Raw genomic sequence first — 22,304 nt, forward strand, 5'->3', positions numbered from 1 at the left:
CCCGCCCCAATCGTTTTTTTATTTTTATTTTTTATACAATTAAATAACTTAAACAGGTAATATAAATGGATGAATGAATGAATACGAATTTATAAATTAATAATTAAAGACAAGAAAATTTTGATTTGCAGACAACTATGTGTCTGCAGTGCTAGCGTTTTAGTCAGGCGCAACATAGACACCTGCGCCACCTGCGCGTCGGCGGCGGCGCGCAAGTGCACAACGTCGTCACTCACTGTAAACAATGATGAGCCATTTGACATGTCAAAAAAAAAGGATATATCCCTCTGGGGCCGAAAAGAGAACAAAGAAAAGGACCGAGGATGAGAAAAAAAGAGCAAGATAAAGGTATGTTTGCATGATTATATACAGTATATTTAATTTGTGTTAGTGGTGTGACAGATCGACGTTAATCCGTGACCGTGATCGACCCACGGTTCGGCTCGCATGCGCTTAAATAGTGAAAGTTTATAATTTGCACGTGTTTCAAAGGCTTGCAAAAGTTAACATTTCAAGTGATTTTAAACAATTTATCCCGCAAAAAGGCGCTAAAGTGAGCAGTATTCTGCAAGCCCATGCGGTTTAAATTGTCCAGCCCAGCTCCCTTCAGAGAACAGAACACTAACACTTGATGTTTAAACTTTAGAGAGAGTTCCGCTATTTTGTGTCATACTGTAGTCCATTAACATATATTTGAGGAATAGAGCACTGAAAATAACATAACGTTTTTATGCTCCGCCCTCTGTATTTCCGTCTGTGTGAGCGCGCCGCGTATAAGTGCACTTAGTAGGGCACACATAAAATCTTTCTGTTCTTGACAGGGCACATACAAACAAAATGATCTCCACAGTACTCTTTTCCAATAAAAACAGTTGTTTATGTCTTTAGACGGTTTATGTATAGATTAGGCAGAAACCAGGTCCGTGCTTCTCTTAAAGAGACAGTAACCTTAATTAACCTACTTACGTCTGTGTCATTAATGTTAATCAAACCTTCCAAGACAAAGAGAAAATCACTTCTGTAGCTCTAAAAAAGAATAATTATATTTAATTCATACAATAAAGTGTTATGATTCATTTGATTTGATTTCTGTTCCTAATGCTAATTTTAGCCCTTACTTAATGTGCAACTTTGTTCTTTTTATAAATGTTTGTAATAATTTCTTCATTTTTTTATTAGTTTTTCCAACCCCTTATTCTGCTGATCCGAAAAATGATCAGATCTGTGCCTCAAAAACCATAATGTGATCCGAACCGTGAGTTTTGTGATATATCACACCCCTAGCTAGCATTGCTGTATGTGCTTCATAGGCAAATCACATGCGCTCTCTGTCTAAGATCTTTGGTAAGAGATGGTATTGGACTTTATGAGAATATATACCAATACCATGTTGGGTAGGGAGATTTCTGTGATGAAAATGGACTTCAATCTTATTTATATGGTGGGTAGTGATGTAACAGTGCTATCCTATATTTATTTATTTATTGCTTGTTGTGTAAGTAATGAAAAATAAGCAAAATAAACTCATTCTGCTCGATCAACTATGCACTTATCCAATGCTATTTTTTTCAGGAACACTGTTGAAGTACTTTGGAGCACAACCAACTCCACCCGCCCCTGATGTTTCATCAAGTGTCAGTGTCTCCACAGCTGATGATGCAGCAGATGAGGTTTTTCTTGTTGGCCAATGTTAACATTCCATAGCCTGTTAATATGACATGACACATTGAAGAATAAAGTATTTTATTTAAGTATAGATTTTTTTCATTATTTAAATTATTATTAATTTATAATGTAACATTAGAGCGTGACATTTGTGTCCGCGTGGTGGGAGGGGGGCCCCCAAACACATTCTGCTTAGGGCCCCCAAGAGGCTCAGGCCGGCACTGGTCAGAGGCTTTTCAAAGAGTCTTGTTTCTTTGAAAGCATCATCATGTCAGTGATGTAAACCATCAGCAGAAACAATAAACAAAGAAACTGATAGAAAATCAAAGACTAAAGAAAGAAGACATATGCAAAGCACAGTACAGTCGGCAAATGATGAGGGCAGGCTGACAGGTGTGTGTGTGTGTGTGTGTGTGGCTTTAAGGTAATAGAAAGCGAGAGGAGAATCAGAGGCGGGTATAGGCGTGTGAAAGGTGCCCGTGGCTGTAATGAGTCTTTGGACAGCTGTCGTCAATGATTTCTGACATCCTGAAAATACTCCACAAATGAACAATAGCAGACAGAACAAACCCCATTCTTTCTTTCCTCTAAAGAAAAGCGAAATAAATAAGTGTGAGATGAAAAGCAGGCAGGAGTGCACGGCAGGTCAGACAGATAGAGTTTAACACAGAATGTCACAGCGGAGATGAGACCGCTGCTGTCCTTACTTTGCATTTGTCCCAATTTATGCACATCTATAACGAATTAAAGTTTGACATTCATTGGTGATGAGCATAGATTTACAGATGGACAAAAGTGCTACTTAAATTAAATCTTCAGTAGTTCTCAATTTATTATTTTTAAATCATAAATGTAAATCTGTGTCAGCTCTTTGGCTCTACAGTAATTATTGTTTAAGAATGTCATGTATCAAAATAAATTACTTTTTAAATGGTAGCTTTTAAATTATATTTAAATTTCTTTGCAAATGTTTTTTATCTATTTGCCAACTGAGTTCATAACATCATCAACTAAAATTTACATTTATATTATTTTTAAAATTAATTGTAAATTTTTTCATTATTGCATTTATTCTTTCATTTGTTTAAAGTCCCCCTTTGTTGAAAATCAAGTTTTTATGGTTGTTTATATTCGCTTATTATCTGGTATTTTTAATATGCTTTAGACAAACCATGTGCAAATTCACCATTCTCCGAGTATTTTCTGCATAAAATGTGGGTTTTCCTGAGACAGCCTAATGCTGCGTTTACACCAACCGCGGTAGAGGTGTGAAGCGCAAGTGATTTCAATGTTAAAGGAACAGTATGTAGGATTGTGGCCAAAACTGGTATTGCAATCACAAAACTTGTGGCTAAAACTGGTACTGCAATCACACCAATGTGGCCAATGCACAAAATGACAACATAAACATCAGTTGAGGGCTGCAACTGCACTTTTTAAATGGCAATATCCTGGCCAGACCACTGTTGGCAGCAATATAAGTATTTTATATGAAAATGATTTCTTAATGTCTAGTGACATATCAGGGCCATTTTATGATTAATTGATATAACTTTCTTACATACTGTTCCTTTAAGTCAATATGAAGACGCGTTGATGCGCATCAGGAGGTCCCGCGGCGCGGTTCACGTGAATTTGCGGCTGATGCCCGAGTTGAAAAATTTGAACTTTGGCGGAATTTTGCGCCGCGTTAACCAACTAGGAGCCTGCTTGCTGCTGTGGTGGCAGCCCCCCCGGAGTCACTCATTCAACCAATGCTTGATATTGTCCGTAAGCAGTCACCCGGAGCTATACGACACAAGTTCTTATTTCTATAGAGGAGACAAGAATAAAAAGGACCTCGCTTGGAAGAGTGTCAGTGAGGACATTGGGCAACCTGGTAAGTTGTAATACACACTTCACTTTTTTCGACCCGCGTCGTTTACTTTCCCCCTGTAGTAAAGTGACCAAATACAAACTGGTAACTCTCTCGATAAATGCACAACATTGTACATCAACATCAGTCATCTTGCAAACAGACAACCGCATAGCACTTGCCCCTCCCACAAGAAGCAGAGTTTGCCTCTGACGCGTGTCAAATGCTTGCTTTTTCTGCGCATCTACTTCGCTCTACACGCGCAAATGCATACAAATTGTCCAAGTGGCAAACCACGCGCGGTTGACGCGATTTTGACGCCTAAAACGCGGTGGGTGTAAACTCAGCATTATTCCCGCTGTTTGAAATCCCCTCAGTTTCCTACGTCACAAACATGTAACCAATCACATTGTCACGATCTCAGCACTGTTGCTTCAGCTCTACTTCTGTAACACAAGCATGCGCAGCTCACGTGCAGTGTGGTTATTTTAACCTTAAAGGACAAGTTCGGTATTTTAGACTTAAAGCCCTGTTTTCAGATTGTTTATGGTGAAATAGAATGGTTTTGACTGAAATTTCGACATTTTCGGCTGCCCTGAGAATTTTCGCGTGTTTGTGTTTCAGCTCAGACCTCTACAATGGGTTTAATGGTGCACTGGAACAATCCTTCCTAAAATGAATGAAACTTTCGTTTACAAAGACGTGAAACTCACCGAGTGGTCAGGGGTGTTCACTGGTATGCTCACACAAAAATCGCTCCAAAAAGACGCATTCCAACAGGTTTTATCGTAGTTTTTACCAACTCTATTGACTTGTATTAGACGTCCTGTGAGGTACGGTATTACTCCGCGCTGGGAACTTTGTTTCTATTCTTGCAATTGGCAAAGGCGGATTAGCGCCACCACCTGGGCTGGAGTGTTTATTATTCAAGCTCTAAGCGGAAGAATGTACCGGTGTGAGGCGTTTGGGAAAATAGGTCCACAAGTTAACAACGAATGCTAAAACAGCTGTTGGAAAGCATCTTTTGCAGCGATTTTTGTGTGAGCATATCAGTGAACACCCCTGACCACTCGGTGAGTTTCACGTCTTTGTAAACGAAAGTTTGATTCATTTTAGGAAGGATTGTTCCAGTGCACCATTAAAACCATTGTAGAGGTCTGAGCTGAAACACAAACACGCGAAAATTCTCAGGACAGCCGCAAATGTCGAAATTTCAGTCAAAACCATTCTATTTCACCATAAACAATCTGAAAACAGGGCTTTAAGTCTAAAATACCGAACTTGTCCTTTAACATCAGCACCAAAAAATATGTGCTGCAAACATGCAACTCGTGAATGCATGTGTGGAACTACCGAATGCAGCATCTATGTACACATACTGTACAGTACTGTGCAAAAGTCTTAGGCCACCATGCCAGAATTAATTTGTTGTTTTTGCAATGTTATAGTGATCATATATAATTGTTTCTTTAATAGAATACATCCGGAAAATACAGGAAATGTGTATAAAAATGAAACTGATGGGTAAACTCCTTTTCCACTCGAGCAATAGCAGGAAACTGCAGGATCTCTTAAACATAAATTAAATTAAATCCTAATTTCTAATTTTAAAGAAATTAGTCTTTTTTTACTTCATTCTGCTCAAAAAGGCTCAAGATTTATTTAATGCCAAGAGAGGTAACACTAAACACAGACGATGCCTGAAGAACACATTTAGACCTGAAAAAATTTATTTTGTATTTTTTTTATACATATTTCATGTATTTTCTGTTTGTATCTTAATTAAAATAGATTGAAAAATAAACACGGATGGACATTAAAACTTCTAAAACAACAAGTCTGGTGGTGGTGGCCTAAGATGTTTGCACAGTACTGTAAACCCTGAGAAGTGGGGGGACACGAATGGGATTTTGAAAAGTGTGGGGGGGCATGTCCCCCCCCCCGTCCCTAGTGGAAATGACTCCCCTGTATATATCTTAGGTCTGAGCTGGTGCAATTGAGTAGAGACAGCAGGGACTAATTTGCATGTTCATGGATCCATGTAAACTAAATAAGGCAAGAGTTACATTCAAGCTACTTTAAGGCATAGGAAGGATTTTTACATAATATGCTGTTTTGATGCTTAAAGATAAGCTTGAAGGGATAAAATGATCAACTACAGGGGGACTTTAAATGATGCTCATTTTATCCATCAATTTTACAAAAGTGTTTTAGAGTGGATTCAAGTACATTTTCATCAATATGTTAGTATTTATGTTCCCTGGTGACTTAAACCTCAATCTTTCCATGGTTAACAAACTGCTCTTCAAATGAGCTACAGTTACATCTTGTCTGTGTTTATATTTCTCTGAGCTTTCATTTGAGATATTTCTGAGCATGGAGGTTGCAGCAGTGTGATGTCCTCTTTATACATTGTTGACTAGAATCAATGACCTCATGCCCTTCTCTGTTGTTTTTTGGATTACACATGCTTGACATCTCAGAATTAATTCAAGGTTGTGACCTTGTACACCCCTCTGCCTCACTTTAGGGACCACTCACATGATGATGATGACAAAGATTTACTTAACAGAGCAAATTGGAGTAAGAGCGCAATTTCAAAAAAGCACTGATGGGAGTGAAAATTTTACTAGGTGATTTGTTAAAAAAAAACAGGTGCAGAAATCTCATTTCCATAATGATCAACACAATCTACCAAGGGCAGCGCAAATTAGTTTAGGGTTGAAGACATGCTTTTTGGGGAATAAATAATAGCACAAATACTAGTAAACTGATGAGAACAAACTTTAGTAAATCTTACCGCGTGATAAATTTAAATTATCTCCTCCCATAAATTTTTAACTGCGTGTTTATTATCGTTTCAGGATTTATGAACACTCATTTTAAAGGACACACTAAGTGATCCACAGACCACATCTGTCTGTCAGTGTCTACAGACTTCAACACATAATGAAATGAATTAGCCCGTCATACATCTTTGTAAATGTGATGTATTGGGCTCGTGACAGACTTAAACACACTAAACTGATGCAAGGTGAGCTTTAATTTCAGAATGAGGGGTGGATCTTTAAAGCTTCTCCGTGACAGTGTCTTGAGATCCTGATGTTGTAATGGATTATTTCATTTAACTCTAACTGTGATCCCTACTGGAGTAAGACAGGTAATTATAAACTAATGATGTGTGTGTGTGCGTGTTAACTGCACAAAGAGCCTTTGATAGTCACACACACACAGAGCGAGGGGGGGGGGCTTTTAATTAACAGTAAATACTTGTGTACTGCTAACTATTGCATACCATGCCATATATGATGAAAGCTGCTTACTGTTTTCTGAATTAGGAAAGGTTACAGAATTCATTTTGAATTGTTTGTCACATGACCTCACTATTATCATGTTGGATATAAAAATGTTGACAATGAGATACATTTTGTTTAAAGGGGACATTTCACAAGACTTTAAGATGTCAAATCTTTGGTCTCCCCAAAATACATATGTGAGCTTGCATGCACGTCCAATTCGTTAAATACCAATTCAATTTTTCAAATACTGACTAATAACTTTTTTATTACCAAGTGAAATTACTGAACCTAAACACAAGTCTTTTGTGTTAACAAAATTTACATGAAAACTCCTGAATTCCTCATTTGTTTTACAGTCACTGACTCTGTGCCTGTAATTTCCTCTGTGAATTTGTGTCTGTGATCAACACACATGCTTTGAGGTAAAAAGCTATTCATCCAGCTGTCTAATCATAAATGAGAGTCAGTCAGTGGGTGAACAGGGCCTGGTATGAAAAAAACTAATGTGGTTTTGATTGAAATCTAGTTAACCTTTAACCTGTGAACAAAAACGCTGTCATTGTAATGTCCTGCATGAGTGCGAAACAAAGACCCACAAAGCATTTCTGACATGTTTTTAAATGTTATAGGTCATTTACCGTCTCTGTTCACATTACCCAAATGTTAGTTCTTACGGTTTTGTTACCTTGGTAACTTTTAATATCTCAATCAAAACCATTGTGCTAATGAGAACCAGCCTGATTATGCATAACTACAAATAAACATTTTAACACCAGCCAAGCACTTAAACCTCACCTTGTCGCTTTTAAATGTGGTGTCCGTTTGTGTGTATCTGAGGAATAACTTGGGATAACTTTACTTTCTACTTGATGATGCTCGCTTTCTCTATTTTTTACAAAGTTGTACTTGTAATGTTAGTAAAGTATTTTTTCACCAAAATGTAGTTTCATTTTCTATCATTTCTGATTATTATAAAACGGTGTGTTAGCTGCTTATCCAAACATCAGCACGGAGTTTAGTAAAGTTTTCCTCGTTTTACCTCTGGGATTAATAAATGACCGGCGTATAAATTCCATTTCCTCAATACTTCAATGTGATACTGTAGGTTGGCCATGCACACTGAATAGTTGTTTTTGATTGGTACAATTATTATAAACTCAAAGATTTAAGCTTCTGATATTCCCACAGTAAACAACGACAACATAATCAAAAATGCACATCTTTTATTTCCATTTACTATGTGAACAAACAAACAAACTGAACTTCCCCTCCTCTTTCTTCTAATGTTCTTCTAGTATTTTCTATTTAGCCTGTTTTGTATTTTTTCATTTGTACTTATGGGAAGAAAAACATCTCTTGTATATCTCGGTTGTCTGAAGTGCCGTAAATACAACCAAACAAAACAAAACAAACAAAGCGAACAGTCGAGTAATTCACAACACCGAACAATTGAAACAAATAAATAACTAAGGTGCTTGCAGCGTCTGCAAGTGCTTCCTCACATATTGAAATGGTCACTGATCGGTGGTTTCTCCACCCACTGGCCGTAGCCCTTCCTGGCCAGGTGAGACTTTAGGATATTTTTCGCTTCCTGGTACGGCTTTGCCATCATCTTCATGTGCCATAAAAACAAAGATCATATTAAATAGTGCAAAATGATACGAACAGATTCAGATAAACTTGTATGCACGTTCATTTATGTCACTGCCAGATCGGTAATAGCTTTACTTGTTTTTCTCAATTGGATACTGATATTATGGCATTTTCTATTCTGGCCTGTGAGAAATGCATACCATTAAAGCATTGCTATTCATTGCATTGTTTAAGTGTGCACGGTGAGGTTTTAGCAATGACAATCGGTAGGTGTTGTGGCATCTTTTACCACAATCGGTTTGAATTGAGTGGGATAGTCAGGGTTAAATAATAGGACTGCATTACCTTTGCCTCTCTGTAGGTGACGGTGTTGAGTAGCTCCTCCCTCTGGGCTTCTTTAGATACCGATTTAAATCGACTAAACATGGCTGCTTTACAAAGCCGACTGGCCAAAGCTGGACTGCTCTTATATGGAGAGCTGGTACAAAAACACAGAAAAGACTTCAGATACAACAAACACTCCAATAACCGCTTACGCTTTCAAAATAAAAACAAAATGCCATATGTGATACCAAGTAAAAAGATTTATGGTTGGATAAACCAATCATTTATAGACAAGCTAATAGGCATTCATAGGTGGATGGAGAGATGCATAGACGAATGGACGCATGCACGAAGGAATGCATGGATGCTCGACATTTCCAGCACTTACTTTTCTGTGGACTTGCCTGCCACAGCATCCAGCACCTCAATTGAATGATCTCCATGACTCCAGTTAATACTGAGGGATTTCTGAGTGAGTTGTGTTACTGCGGGAATGGCCGAGGTCACCAGGCTGATGTGCGGCCAGTGGGCGCAGTAATACATGGGAAGTGCTGAGGTGATGCCATCTACACGCTGATTCACTGCCATCTCCATGCCACGCGTATCACTGCCACTCTCATCACCTCAACACATTATCAACCAAACATTTAACAGTTATCCAAGTGCATCTCATATCAAAAATCAGAACGCTATGTGCTAGGAAAGCATGTACAAAAAGTGCCATTATAACAAACTTATGAAAACTAATGTGATCAGCATGCAGTTGACGTGTGTTACAGGCAGGTGTGGAGTAAACATGTCCAACCATTATAGGATATATTTCAACTTACCGATGAAGATGCTGGTTACGTAGACCGGCTCGATGAAATGGCTCAGTAGTGCCCCCTGGAAGCCTAACACCTGCCACTGCATGATCTTATCGGTGGCAGACATACTGACCACATGCAAGCACATCTGTTCATACGAGCTGGAGAACTGTGAGAAGACCTTCCCCTCCACCACAACATGAAGACTGATCTGATTGTTCACCTCCCATGCGGAGATCGACAGCGGATTCAAGCGGCTAAAGAGCAAGAAACGCAATCATTGTTTGGCTTAAATTCATTTAGAAATGGCAATGAAATTTATTTAGTTTAAACCACCATGACATCTGGATATTGCAGTAAGGTCACAGGGTTCCCACACTTTAGTTAACTTCAAATTCAAGGACCTTTCAAGGACTTTCCAGGTCCAATACCCTCAAATTCAGGGACACATTTAAAGTGAGGTTACATCGTGTTACCTTTTAAGATATGTTGTTACATTTCCCTTTCGAGGGAACTCCCGCTGCGTCACTGCGGTGACACTTTGGGGACACCTCCAGGGGTAAATGCGCCTGAATGTGTATATCAAATTCAACCAATGGTGATGCTTAACGACAAAGACAGGGTGACACGGGAGTCAGGAAGTTTATCGCTATCTGAAATATTGCCAAAGACGGCGTTACAGGGACGCAGGAAGTATGGCAAGGGAGACACAGGGTCTCATTCCTTTCTCAGGGAACAACAGTTACATACGTAACCAGAGACGTTTTCATGTGTCAAACACAACTATGCAAAAAAGCATTTTGGTATGAATCAACATTCGCATACAGAAGATACAAGCATTTAAAGCAAACAGTTTAGCATGTATGCTTAAATAGTCATTTTTTCCAGAAAATTTCTTGCATAAAATAGATTCAAGCACTTTTAATGACCTGTATCTATGTATGTATATATATTTTTAAAATCTTCCCAGGGCCTTGAATTTTTCCCCCAGATTCACAAACTTTCAAGAATTTCAAGGATCTGTGGGAACCCTGAAGGTCGAAAATGTCTAATGTGTGGTTACACAAGAGCACTGTTCTCATAATTGGACAATTTTGTGTGTGTGTGTGCGTACAGTTGAGATGGGATCTGCGCAGCTCCTCTGGGCAGGTGGCTCAGGTACAGGTGAAGAGTGAGATCATCTTTAAAGCACAGGAGTTTAGTGACTTGGTCCTGCTGGAAAATCGACTCCTCCACCTGAGAGGGATTCTTGCTGTAGAACAGCAACAGATTCTTATACAGAAACCTACAGCAAATAATAAAAAAAAGTATTTAAAATTAGCAGTGGACCAATATTTAGATGAGGCAAGATTATTGCATCCATTACAAATGTTTGTTGTTGGACATCAATGAGCGGATCAACGGTTTACCTCATCAATGATCTCCGAGCAATTACCACCGCATGGGAATCGTGCAGAATTCGTCCTGTGGGTGCTGGACTTGCGCTTGTATTTGAACTGCCCGTCCCAAGAGCAATAACCTCGCATCCTGTGGCTTCAGACACAACACGCATTGAATAAACGGGTGATTCTCACGAAACCATTGAAACACCACGGCACTAATGATTTTAGCTATAAAATGTGTAATAGAGTAATATTAAAAAGCATCAGAATTAACACAATACTGTGTTCTACCTTGCACAATGTGTGATTTCAACATAAGAATTTATAATTTGTCAATTTTATCTCATTTTCTGCTAAAATTCTCATTACCGCAATGTGTCCGGCTGTGTTTGAACATGCATTATGTTGTAATTTAATCAAATTAACACAAAAATATTTAGAAAAAAAAAAATGGATGTTTTGCTAGACTACTTTAGATGACAGGAAAAATATTTACTGAATATTCATGTATAATAATAATGAAGAAAAATTAGGAAAATGATGTGTCCATGCCTGATGTTCTCATCCTCCGCAACACTTTTTGAGAACAGTTTAAGCACACATACAGAATTTTTATAAAGTTTGATTTTGAGTGACCAAGCATATGGACTAGTTACTTCAAGATGGCTACCAGGTAAGATCATTTTTTTACAGTTAATTTGAAATATTGTCTTGTCAGAATGCTTACACGACATTTTGATTATCATTACCCATACCTGCAAACTCAGAAGGGCTGAAAAAGGTGACACATTGTATACGCGCCCGCACCCCCCCCCTTACTATTGTTATATAAATATGGTAACAGTTTACAATAAGGTTCATTAGTTAACATTAGTTAGCTACATTAGTTAACATGAACTAATAATGAACTGCATTAATACAGCATTTATTAATCTTTGTTAATGTTAATTTCAACAATTACTAATACTTTATTAAAATCTTGTTAACATTAGTTAATGCACTCTGAACTAACATGAACAAACAATTAAAGCTTAAATTTGTATTAAGTAACATTAACAAAGATGAATAAATACTGTAACAAATGTATTGCTCGTGGTTTGTTCAAGTTAGTTAATACATTAACTAATGTTAACTAATCAACCTTATTGTAAAGTGTTACCAAATATTCTTACATTTAGGCCAATCCTAAAAAAGTTATAATCTAAATATATCAAAAATTCCAGTATAGAGTCCAGTAGGTTGTTACAGTTAATATACAGTAACAGAAATTTGCATATTAAAAACGTGAAGTTGTTCATTTGAAAGATTAATTGAAAACACATGTAGTAGACGTAACACCACTATCTCACATTAAGTGCACTACATTTCTTCAGTCATGCATCCCTCTTAACAGTAAATACATTACAGCATACTTGATTTAATGTGAGGACAGTGAAATTGTACACTTATTATCAATCTTATAATGTACTTAAGTTACTCAGGCAATCAGTACAGGACATCGCTGGTTTATTTTGGCTTATAAAGTAAGTTATATCAACCAGCTCAGGTTAGCTGATAAAGTAGCATCAGAGTAAACATTTGTGCTTGCCTTTGAGGTGCGGGATGGCCCTCCTGCAATCGCTCATCACTTTAGTTTTGATTGTAGCATCACATGTTTAACAAAGGGTCCCTTGACAGAAGCAAATGTGATATGCATCCATATGTTTGCTCTTTATCTCTTCTCTCAGACCAGACGCGAACTTTTCTCTACAGTTTATGGCATACGCAGCACGCAGATGTCCCGCTACGGTGGCTCAACGCAAGCCATTCAGCATTTGACATCAAAGTACCGCGAGACCAGACTTCTCCATATGTATTTGATTCGCTCTCGCAGTATTTTGATATCATAGGATTGCCCTGCGTGGCGCCAGATGAAGTCCCTCAGTTGTGTGTTTGTGCGTACCTCGCGACCACAGATTCTATCCATCTTCACGCTCTGACACTTTCGTCTCGTTTTTATTTGACGAATAAACAATGTAGCGAGTAACGTTAAGTGTCATTTCAAATGTAGTGGAGTAAAGAGTACAAATACCCAATCAAAAATGTAATTGAGTAGAGAGTAAAAGTTGCTTATATTTTTGATACTCAGTACAAAGTACAAAGTAGCCAAAAAAAACCTTAAGTACAGTAACAAAGTACATTTACTTAAGTACTTTACACCTCTGCGTGTGATTCACAGAACAAACGCACGCACAGAAAACGCGCTTAACGTTACCCCTTTCTTTCAGATGTGAAATCTATAAATCGCAAATTATCTTGAACTAGTATGCATCTGAACAGTAAGATTTCCACCTTTAAACGATGCCTAATTAATGCCATTGACATATAAAAGAGCGCATGTCAATGTTTAAACCCTTTATGAGCAGCAAGAATGGCTTATATTTTCAAAAACCTGCAGCAATCGGACAAGCAAAAGTGCCTCAAAGTGCCTCAAAACTAACCTCAAAACAAACGTCAGTGTCAGTAGCGGTAGCGTGAAAAGTTTAATCCGCGGGAAAGCTGATGCAGCCTTTTAATAGAAGCTGCTGGCAACGCAAAGACCCGCCCTTCACGTAACCCCATTTGTTCAGCTCCCATCCATTGACCAATCGGCTATCCTAACCTTAACCACACTGTGATGACCTCACGTGATGACCAAAGAGCTTTTATTGTTTTTGTGAAACAGACCGCAGTAGGTTTTTGAAACTCCCGTTTATGGGAAGTTTAGACCCCCCCCCCCCAAAAAAAAACAAAAACTCTTCGGATCTACATGATTCACGTGGATGACCTTTTTCAATTCAAAACGGCGATTTTCGCCGAAAAGCGACTAGTTTGCAGGTATGATTACCGCAACAGATGCTTATTAAATGTTAATTTAATTAATAGAAGCATAATACTTTGATTTTAAATGCATGTGCAGAATCTCCAAATTATGTTCTTTCAGGTTTGTCATGTCATTTTGAAAATATGTCAGTGTTGATGTTTTCTGACTGTTGCGGTAATGAGATTTTTTAGGACTAATTTTTTAAATTATGTTACAAAAAGTGTTAAATGATAAGTAAAAGTGTTTAAATTAATGTTCCCATTTACTCCAGACTTTGTTTTTCAATGTCTGGTGGGAAAAAAAGTAAATTTAAGAAATTTTTATATTTTCATGCTTGACATTTTTAAAACCAAGTTTTCGTGAGATTCACCCAAACAGAGAACTGTCATTCAAAATCCAACTTCCTTCCTTGTTAATCGAATTTGATTATAATGCAGACAATGCAGATACTGTAAGGTAAGGATTAAAGGCCTTGTACACACTGGATGTAAATTTGGTTGTCACTTCACATTTTACATTTACGTTTTGTCATTTAGCAGACGCTAAATGACAAATTACCTTTTAGTGCTAAGTCCTGTTCTGTACAAACACACGTTAGTGTGAGTCTTGAATGATCATTAAGGGGATTCACTCCCCCATTGAAGGTGAAAGTTTGCAGTGTGTACGAGGCCATAGAGAAACATCTTTTATGTCACACGACATCTTAACAGAAATCCCACAATCCCAGGCTGTTGTCTGACTTCCTGTGAAGTTGACTTACGGGACTGCATGACAAATGCGGCCACTGTTCTTCCACAGGCAGAGAATTCTGGGTAACCGTCCATTAGCTTGGTAAAGACCTCCCTCACCGCAATGGGTACCTGATCCTTCAGAGGATTCTTCCTTTCTGTGTTAAGTCAACCACAATGAAATTATTAGTCAAGAGCAAAGTTCACACAAAAATGAAAATTCTGCACACTTGTTTACTCACCCACATGTCTTTGAAACCTATGAGACGGTTTATCCTCCGTGGAGCTCAAGGGGAGAAACTGTGAACAATTCCCTGTTTCTCCTTTTGCATTTAATAAAAGAAAGTCAAATAGATTTCAGGTGAATAAACATTAATTAGGGTTCCCACACTTTAGTTTACTTCAAATTCAAGGACCTTTCAAGGACTTTCCAAGTCCAATACACTCAAATTCAAGGACTAAATGTGGGGACACATTTCAAGTGAGAGCAAGGTTACATCGTGTTGCCTTTTAAGATACATTGTTACAATTCCCTTTCCAGGGTACTATTTTGCACTCACTGCGTCAGTGAGGTGACACTTTGGGGACGCCTCCAGGGGTAAGTTCGTCTGAATGTGTATATCAAATTCAACCAATGGTGAGGCTTAACAACAAAGACAGGGTGACGCGGGAACCAGGAAGTATATCGCTATCTAAACTATTGCCAAAGACGGCGTTACAGGGATGCAGGAAGTATGGCAAGGGAGATGCAGCGTCTCGTTCCCTTCTCGGGACAACAGTTACATAAGTAACCAGAGACGTTTTCATGTGTCAAACACAACTATGAAAAAAAGCATTTTGGTATGAATCAACATTGGCATACAGAGGATATAAGCATTTAAAGCAAACATTTAAGCATGTGTGCTTAAAAACTCTAGAATTTTTATGATTATCCTACACCACACAGGGAATTATATGGATTTTTTTGCTTAAAAAGAATTTTTATGATATTATCCTACACTACACAGGGAATAATATGGATTTTTCCCAGAAAACTTCTTGCATAAAATAGATTCAAGCACTTTCAAAGACCTGTATCTATGTATGTATATTTTCAAAAACTTCCCAGATTCACAAACTTTCAAGAATTTCAAGGACCCGTGGCAACCCTGGGTAATGTTATTTGGCATTAGTTTGTTGCCTTTACTGCATACAGTTGAAAGATTAAAAACATATCTGGCCTGAACGTTATCATTTTTTTGCATTCAATTAATCTTTTCCATAGTTTCTTCTAATGATTAATAAAATTATATTTACCCAACACCGCTCTCCTGGAATGGATTTCTGGAATGACTGGATCTTTGTCTCGTATGGACAGAGCTCCCTCTGGGAAAAACACACAAAGTGTTCGACCCAAGGGTAAAGTCAAGATCCACAAACACATACTGCAACTATGTGCATGTTATTTGTGTCTGCAGCAAAATCATGCATTGTGTTTATGCATGCAGAAGTTTACTTACTGACCCTTGCAATCCCATGTTAATGCAATGCTCTTGAGTTGAGCTTAAAACAATTGTGCATCATGATTAGATTCTTCTTACCAATTTTGAAGGAATCCTCTGAAGGTGTCTCATCATTCTCTAAAACTGCTATGAGCTCTTCTAGAGCCAGCTCGGCCGCTTTGGCTCTAGCTTCTTTTTTTGTGATGCCCATACCGGTCTTATACTGGACTCCATCGATCACGGCACAGAACGCAAAGAAAAACCCAGTAACTCCTGCTGCTCGAAACAAATGTGCACAGATGTCAAATACACAAAGTTTATCAATTTGTAAAATGTGTGATGTAGATCGACAGTTACCGGTGGTGACGGTTTCTTTTAGATCCAATTGAAACGGCAGAACCTGAGAAAGCTGGTACAATGCTGACACTGGATGCGTCTCTCCCCGCTTGTATCTGGCAATCGTTTCACGGGGGAGAACTTTCGGTTTGGAATCTGTAAGACACAACATTGACTCAATGTATTTGATTTTATAAAATAAATACTCCTAATCTTATGTGAATAATCCATAAATCCATGTATTGCATGCACTATATAAGTAGTTTTCATTAAAATAGTTTCACCCTGAATTTGGGACAATACACAAATAAAATACTATTTCACAACATCTCGTAAATGAAAATGCATCTTTAAATGGTCCCTGCCCGAACACATCTGTGTATGTCCTGTAGAAAAGCAATAATCTGTTAGAGACAAAACCGATAAAATTAATGAAAGAATCGACTCCAGGGATCAACTGGGTGTAGTGGTGAGATTGAAACCTTGTGCAAGATGACATTTGTTGTTGTTAAGGTCGCTGAAATCAGAGATAGAATTCCTATGTGAGGAAGCTGGAGAGATGTTTGTCATGCGGCTGTTCGCCCTGCCAACACCTCTGAAGGATACGCCTCTCAACATCTTCACCTGAGAAAGAAACACAAATAGAGGTACAGTAAAATTCATTTAGAGAGACAAATCAAGTATATGTTGGCAGTGCTAATTATAGTGATGTCACATGATCCACTTTATGGGCAAAAAGAGGCTCTTATATTGCCCACCCAGAATTTTACCAGGTTTGTTTAGCAAAAATACCTGATAGTTGTGGGACTAACTAATAAAAAGTCTGAAGAACCTTTTTAATATATTTTTGTGAATCAGAAATGTTCTTTGAATGTTAAAGGTTCTTTGTGGAATCATACGCAGTGTTGCCAGATTGGGCAGGTTCGAATATGATTTTGCGGGTAAAATGGTTCAGGTTTTCACTAAAAAAAGATTTAAGTGTCACAATAATTCAAAAGTCAAATATAATAGTAAACACATACATTTTATTATTCATTGGTTAAGACACTTGGCAATTTTAAATGTAAACTTTAATTCTGAAATTTCACAATACTGTACTCTTATCGGAGTCAATAGTTACAGGTATATAAGGATTATGCCTGTCATGGTAGCTACTTTTTATATTGCTCCAGAAATAATGGGGATAGTCGATAGTAAAGACCCTTTTATGTCACTGATTAGACATAACAATAAAATAGCATAATAGTGCAAGAACATCCTTTCTAAGAACACAATTTTTAAGAATATTAAGATAAAAAATATGAAATATTAATATGGAATTGTAATGTAAAAAAAAATAATATTCCATATATTTAAAACATAAATAAATATTATAAAATATGCATTTCAATTTTAAACAGCTAATAGATTGTTCAGTATAAATCCCAGGATCTGTGAATATGTGCCATAACACGTCAGGGGCCTATACCATAAAGCCGGTTTAGTTGGTTAGCCAGGTAAGTTTAGGATTAGTTTGTGCAAATCCTGGGTTTTGGGTACCATGAAAATAGCTTGTACCAACAAGGCCTGGTCAGATTGGCTTGGTTTTGTCAACTTGAAACTAATCCTGTAACCCTGAGTTTGTTTAACCATTTTCATGGTACAGGCCCCAGATCTACACACTGGATGTTATGGTAATGTTTTAGATGACTTTTAATTTGTATAAATCGGCTCTTTTCATTGCCTCAGTTTTTAAACGGAGATGCTAGCTTGTTTATGTTAATTTCCTCCCCTCAGGTCAGAGATGCGAGTTGTACTTATCTTTAAATCCATTTCCAGTCTGATGTATTCTTTCAAATGTGCTTAATAACGGTTATAAGTGGGTCCTTGGAAATTTTCCTCCCTTAGGGCTCCCTGTCCCCAAAACGTTTGTGGACCCCTGCTCTTATTAATACATTATAAAATGAACAAAGTTCACGTGGGCTCGTGAGTTAGTTAAATAAGGGAGACATAAAAATGTAATTGCGTCCCCAATGATTGAAAACGTTAGATTAAACAATTTGATGTTTCGATTCAGATTGACAGTTTTCTTAAATATTGATAGTTTATCACGAAGGAGCAGCACGTGGCCATGCATATTTTTAATCCGCGTTCAAGTTCTTTTGTTTGTTTGCAAAGTCGCATATGCATTTTAAATAAAATGCTAAAAGCACATCTGAAGGTTTATGGTGAAATAACTACGATTCGATTTAAACAGAGTCGGGCAGCAGTCAATGTAGTACTGTCAAATTAATAAAACATAACAAACCCTCATTTATCGATCACGATGTATTGTAAGTAATATCTGTGGCGTTAATGTTAATCACCGGTTTATCAAACAAGCATTCCTACCTGCGTGATTTTCCCCAAAGCAGTTCAACACAAACCCCGCCCCGGAGGCAGTCACTTCTTCTAGGGCTGCTACTTTTTTAGGTCGCACGTGGGCTGGTGAATCGAAAAATCCCAAGAAGCCCTCTGCAGACCCGCAGCACCAGGATTCGGAACCACAACAACAGAACGGAAGTAAGGATGAAGTTATTCCCAACGTGGCAGAGTGCACGATAAGTCTGTAAAGTTTTGTTATCATGTGGTGAATAATTATCGTGTAACTTAATCGTTGTGTGTAATTTAAGAAATATATTTCTGCGGATGGTTCAATTAATTTTCGGACCACGTGTGTTACGTTAGGGAGGGATGACTGCAACCCAAATCTACTGTTAACTTAACAAGTTTTGATTTTGACACTTTATGTCCCCACCAATGTTATTATTTTAATCTTTGGTTTAATATTTATTAAGGTTACACATGTCAAAAGCAACAAATATAGAATATTTTTGTTTTACCTTTTTGTGATGCCAGTGAAAATTCTGACTGGGCAAGTAAAATACCGGACCTTCAGATTTCCTCCCAATCTGCTCCAGCAAAAAAAAGATTAAACATTATACTTATTCAACAGCCATCACAAAAAACACAAACGAATTTTTATTTTGTTTCTTTTAAATTGCATACAGACAGACTCGTGTGCACTAACGTTAACTTACTCCTTAGGTTTTTCTATGTGATTGCAATGGAAAACGCTGTCCCTGAATCATTTTATGTGAAACAACGTGTCCCGTATTTTGATCATAAAACGGTTAATATAGGAATGCTTTCTTCCTCACTAACTTACCAGTAAGTTAGCCTGCCTGCATAATCATGCATATCGCGTCTTGTTCAGGCTGCGCTTTGGCGCTTGATTAACGAGTGCACTGCAGCCGTACATCCTACCTTTAGCGAGTAAAACAAAAACCAATCATAAAGCGACGTAGGTTAGAAAGGCGGGACTAAAGAAAGGCAAAGCAAATCATATTACTGATATGAGTTATGGAGGCGGGACTTATTGCAGAAAACGAAGTAGGGCCATTTTTACAGAACGCGATTGTAAAAAAGTTTTAATCTCATTTAAATGATTCCTTATAAACTAAATAATACTTAAAACACAGCAGCAGTTGTTATATATTTATAAATAAAGATACATTTTTTTGTTTGAAATTATTGCTAGGGTCTCTCTCTCTCTCTCTCTCTCTCTCTCTCTCTCTCTCTCTCTCTCTCTCTCTCTCTCTCTCTCTCTCTCTCTCTCTCTCTCTCTCTTTCTCTTAAAGTTTTTTTTAAAAGTTCTGTCTTGACAGAGTTTATTAAGCTTTAAATCTTATTTAACACAAATTAATTATTAATCCTCCAGTTTAAGACTTCATGTTCATCCAGCTTTTCCGTTTGTGTGTGCGCGTGCGTGCATACGTGTGTGTGTGTGTGTGTGTGTGTGTGTGTGTGTGTGTGTGTGTGTGTGTGTGTGTGTGTGTGTGTGTGTGTGTGTGTGTGTGTGTGTGTGTGTACTCTGTCGTCATTAAGCATTAAATGTATAATTGGTCATTTTTTTATTGTCAGACTATGCTGCTTATCTTTTCTTTCTTATGTTGACATCAGACATGTCTTGAGTCTTTTAATCTCCTTTAGCCAGACGTTTGGCATTGAACTTAAGGTCTGGTGCACACTTTGGCTCCCTCTGGTCTCAGATCTCTCAATGTCCCTCAGTGCATTCATGTCCCTCAGTGCATTGTTATACCATGGACCTGTTGAATGCTTTATTCTGATTGGCTGAGAAATGTTCCATGGGTGTTGATTATTTTCTGTAAACCGCACACCTAACCTGTCAAATGTCTTAAAAATAACCACCAGAGCAATGTTTGTTGTAACCAGTGTTGGTGAAAGTTACTTTTAAAAGTAATGCATTACAATATTAAGTTACTCCCCAAAAAATTAACTAATTGCGTTACTTGGTTACTTTTCATGGAAAGTAATACTTACGTTACTTTTAAGTTACTTTTTCTTATTTGGATGAGGCATGATCTCTTTCAGGCCTTGCAGGTGTTTTTTATGACTGAGAAGTTCTGCATTCAAAAAATGCATACTTCCATCGCAAAAATGGCCTGCCATCTCCATTTTTGACTCAAACTGTTCCCGCTCAGGTGCACACACGTAGAGTGTGTTATTCTACATGACTACGTTTAATTCAGTACATTATTATTTTTTTTAAATCAAATTAATTAAACTGAAAAGTAACTCGCATTACTTTTTTAAAAAGTAACTGAAATATTAATTTGTACATTTATAAAGTAATGCGTTACTTTACTCGTTACTTCTGAAAAGTAATATTATTACGTAATGCACGTTACTTGTAATGCGTTACCAACACTGGTGGTAACCATGGTATAAGTGGAATAGTTGACTTCGTCCTTTTGAATTATTTGAAAATAATGCACACCCACTTCGCGTTGTCAATTATTTCTTACTTATTCTACTCGCCTAGTTTAATGTGTGAAGGTTGATTTCTTAGAGAACTATAAACATTTTAGCACCATGGTGCTTTTATAACATTACTTTTCTTAATAGTGATGCTTTCTAATTTCAGAATCTTAAGCAGGTCAATGCTCCAAACACAGCTTCAACCTGCTGTGAAGCCATGGTGAGAATATCTGCTGCTTTGACACATGCACACATACACACACACACTGGTGTAAATATCTCTTTTATTCATTTAAAAATTTTAGAGCTCATTCTGTGCTAAGAGCGAGTGTTTGGGTGAATGAGATCATTTACTTAAAAGCTGTTTCTGTCCATGCATGAGCAGCTGAGAGCAATTAAACAAGCAGAAGAGTTTCCCTTCACCATCAGAGAGACACGTTTAACAGTCTGTCTCCCATGAGGTGATACACTTTGCACCAGCACTTCTGTGTTCTGATATCTTCCTCTACCACCGGTTCAGCTCATTAAAGACAAGTAATTCCTTTAAACTAAAATATCTGTTGTAGGAAATACATTATTTAAAATAGACCTATTGAAGCAAAAACGCACAGTAGTAGTGGTGCTTAAAATGTTGTTCACAGCGATGCCACGGAAGAACTAATTTTGGTTCCTCAAAGAAAAATTCGGCCAAAAATGGGTCTTTTATGGCACTGTGAAGCACTACATAAGGTGTGTAGTAGGTCTAATGAACACTAAACTATTTAGACATTAACATTAGCGAACAACATTATCTGTAAATGATACTGCAGTGCTGCATTTAAATTTACCCAAAAGAAGAATTTGTGTGCATGGATGGCTTTCCGTAAGAAGTGTACCTATGGTGGTTTAAAATGTTATCTAGGAAAATGCTCTCTAGGTTCTTGGAATAGAGCCATTGTGAGCTTCATGCTTTTGATGGGTGGATAATTGTCTTTCTTTCACCCACAAGCTCAATGGACTGTCTCTTTGTCACATTCGGATCACAGACGTGTCTGACAGAGCATCTTTTGGAGAGGAATGCTTTTAAAATGTAGCAGAAGTCAGCTGTGGCTCTTTTGAGTCTCCGTGACCTTCAGTGGCCACAACTGTGTTCAACATTTCAATACTGTATCCAGATTAATTGTAATGGCCGGAGAGAAGAGCGCCTTCACGAA

At 37.7% G+C, this 22,304-nt stretch overlaps 1 protein-coding gene across 1 annotated transcript; it reads right to left on the reverse strand.

Annotated features, from left to right (window-relative positions):
• Positions 1–8,027: 8,027 nt before the first annotated feature.
• On the reverse strand, positions 8,028–19,583 carry adad1 (adenosine deaminase domain containing 1 (testis-specific)). Its single transcript, XM_065274845.1, has 15 exons — positions 19,499–19,583; positions 19,173–19,241; positions 18,682–18,804; positions 16,794–16,935; positions 16,333–16,467; positions 16,075–16,251; positions 15,791–15,859; positions 14,737–14,817; positions 14,527–14,652; positions 10,952–11,075; positions 10,657–10,827; positions 9,567–9,799; positions 9,125–9,359; positions 8,758–8,890; positions 8,028–8,431 (listed from the first exon to the last, which is right to left on the reverse strand). The coding sequence occupies exons 4-15, from the start codon at positions 16,927–16,929 to the stop codon at positions 8,318–8,320; spliced, it is 1,734 nt and encodes a 577-aa protein (XP_065130917.1). The 5' UTR covers positions 16,930–16,935; positions 18,682–18,804; positions 19,173–19,241; positions 19,499–19,583; the 3' UTR covers positions 8,028–8,317.
• Between the last annotated feature and the right edge of the window lie 2,721 nt (positions 19,584–22,304).

Source organism: Paramisgurnus dabryanus, chromosome 16 (genome assembly GCF_030506205.2).
Source record: "Paramisgurnus dabryanus chromosome 16, PD_genome_1.1, whole genome shotgun sequence".
NCBI lineage: Eukaryota > Metazoa > Chordata > Actinopteri > Cypriniformes > Cobitidae > Paramisgurnus > Paramisgurnus dabryanus.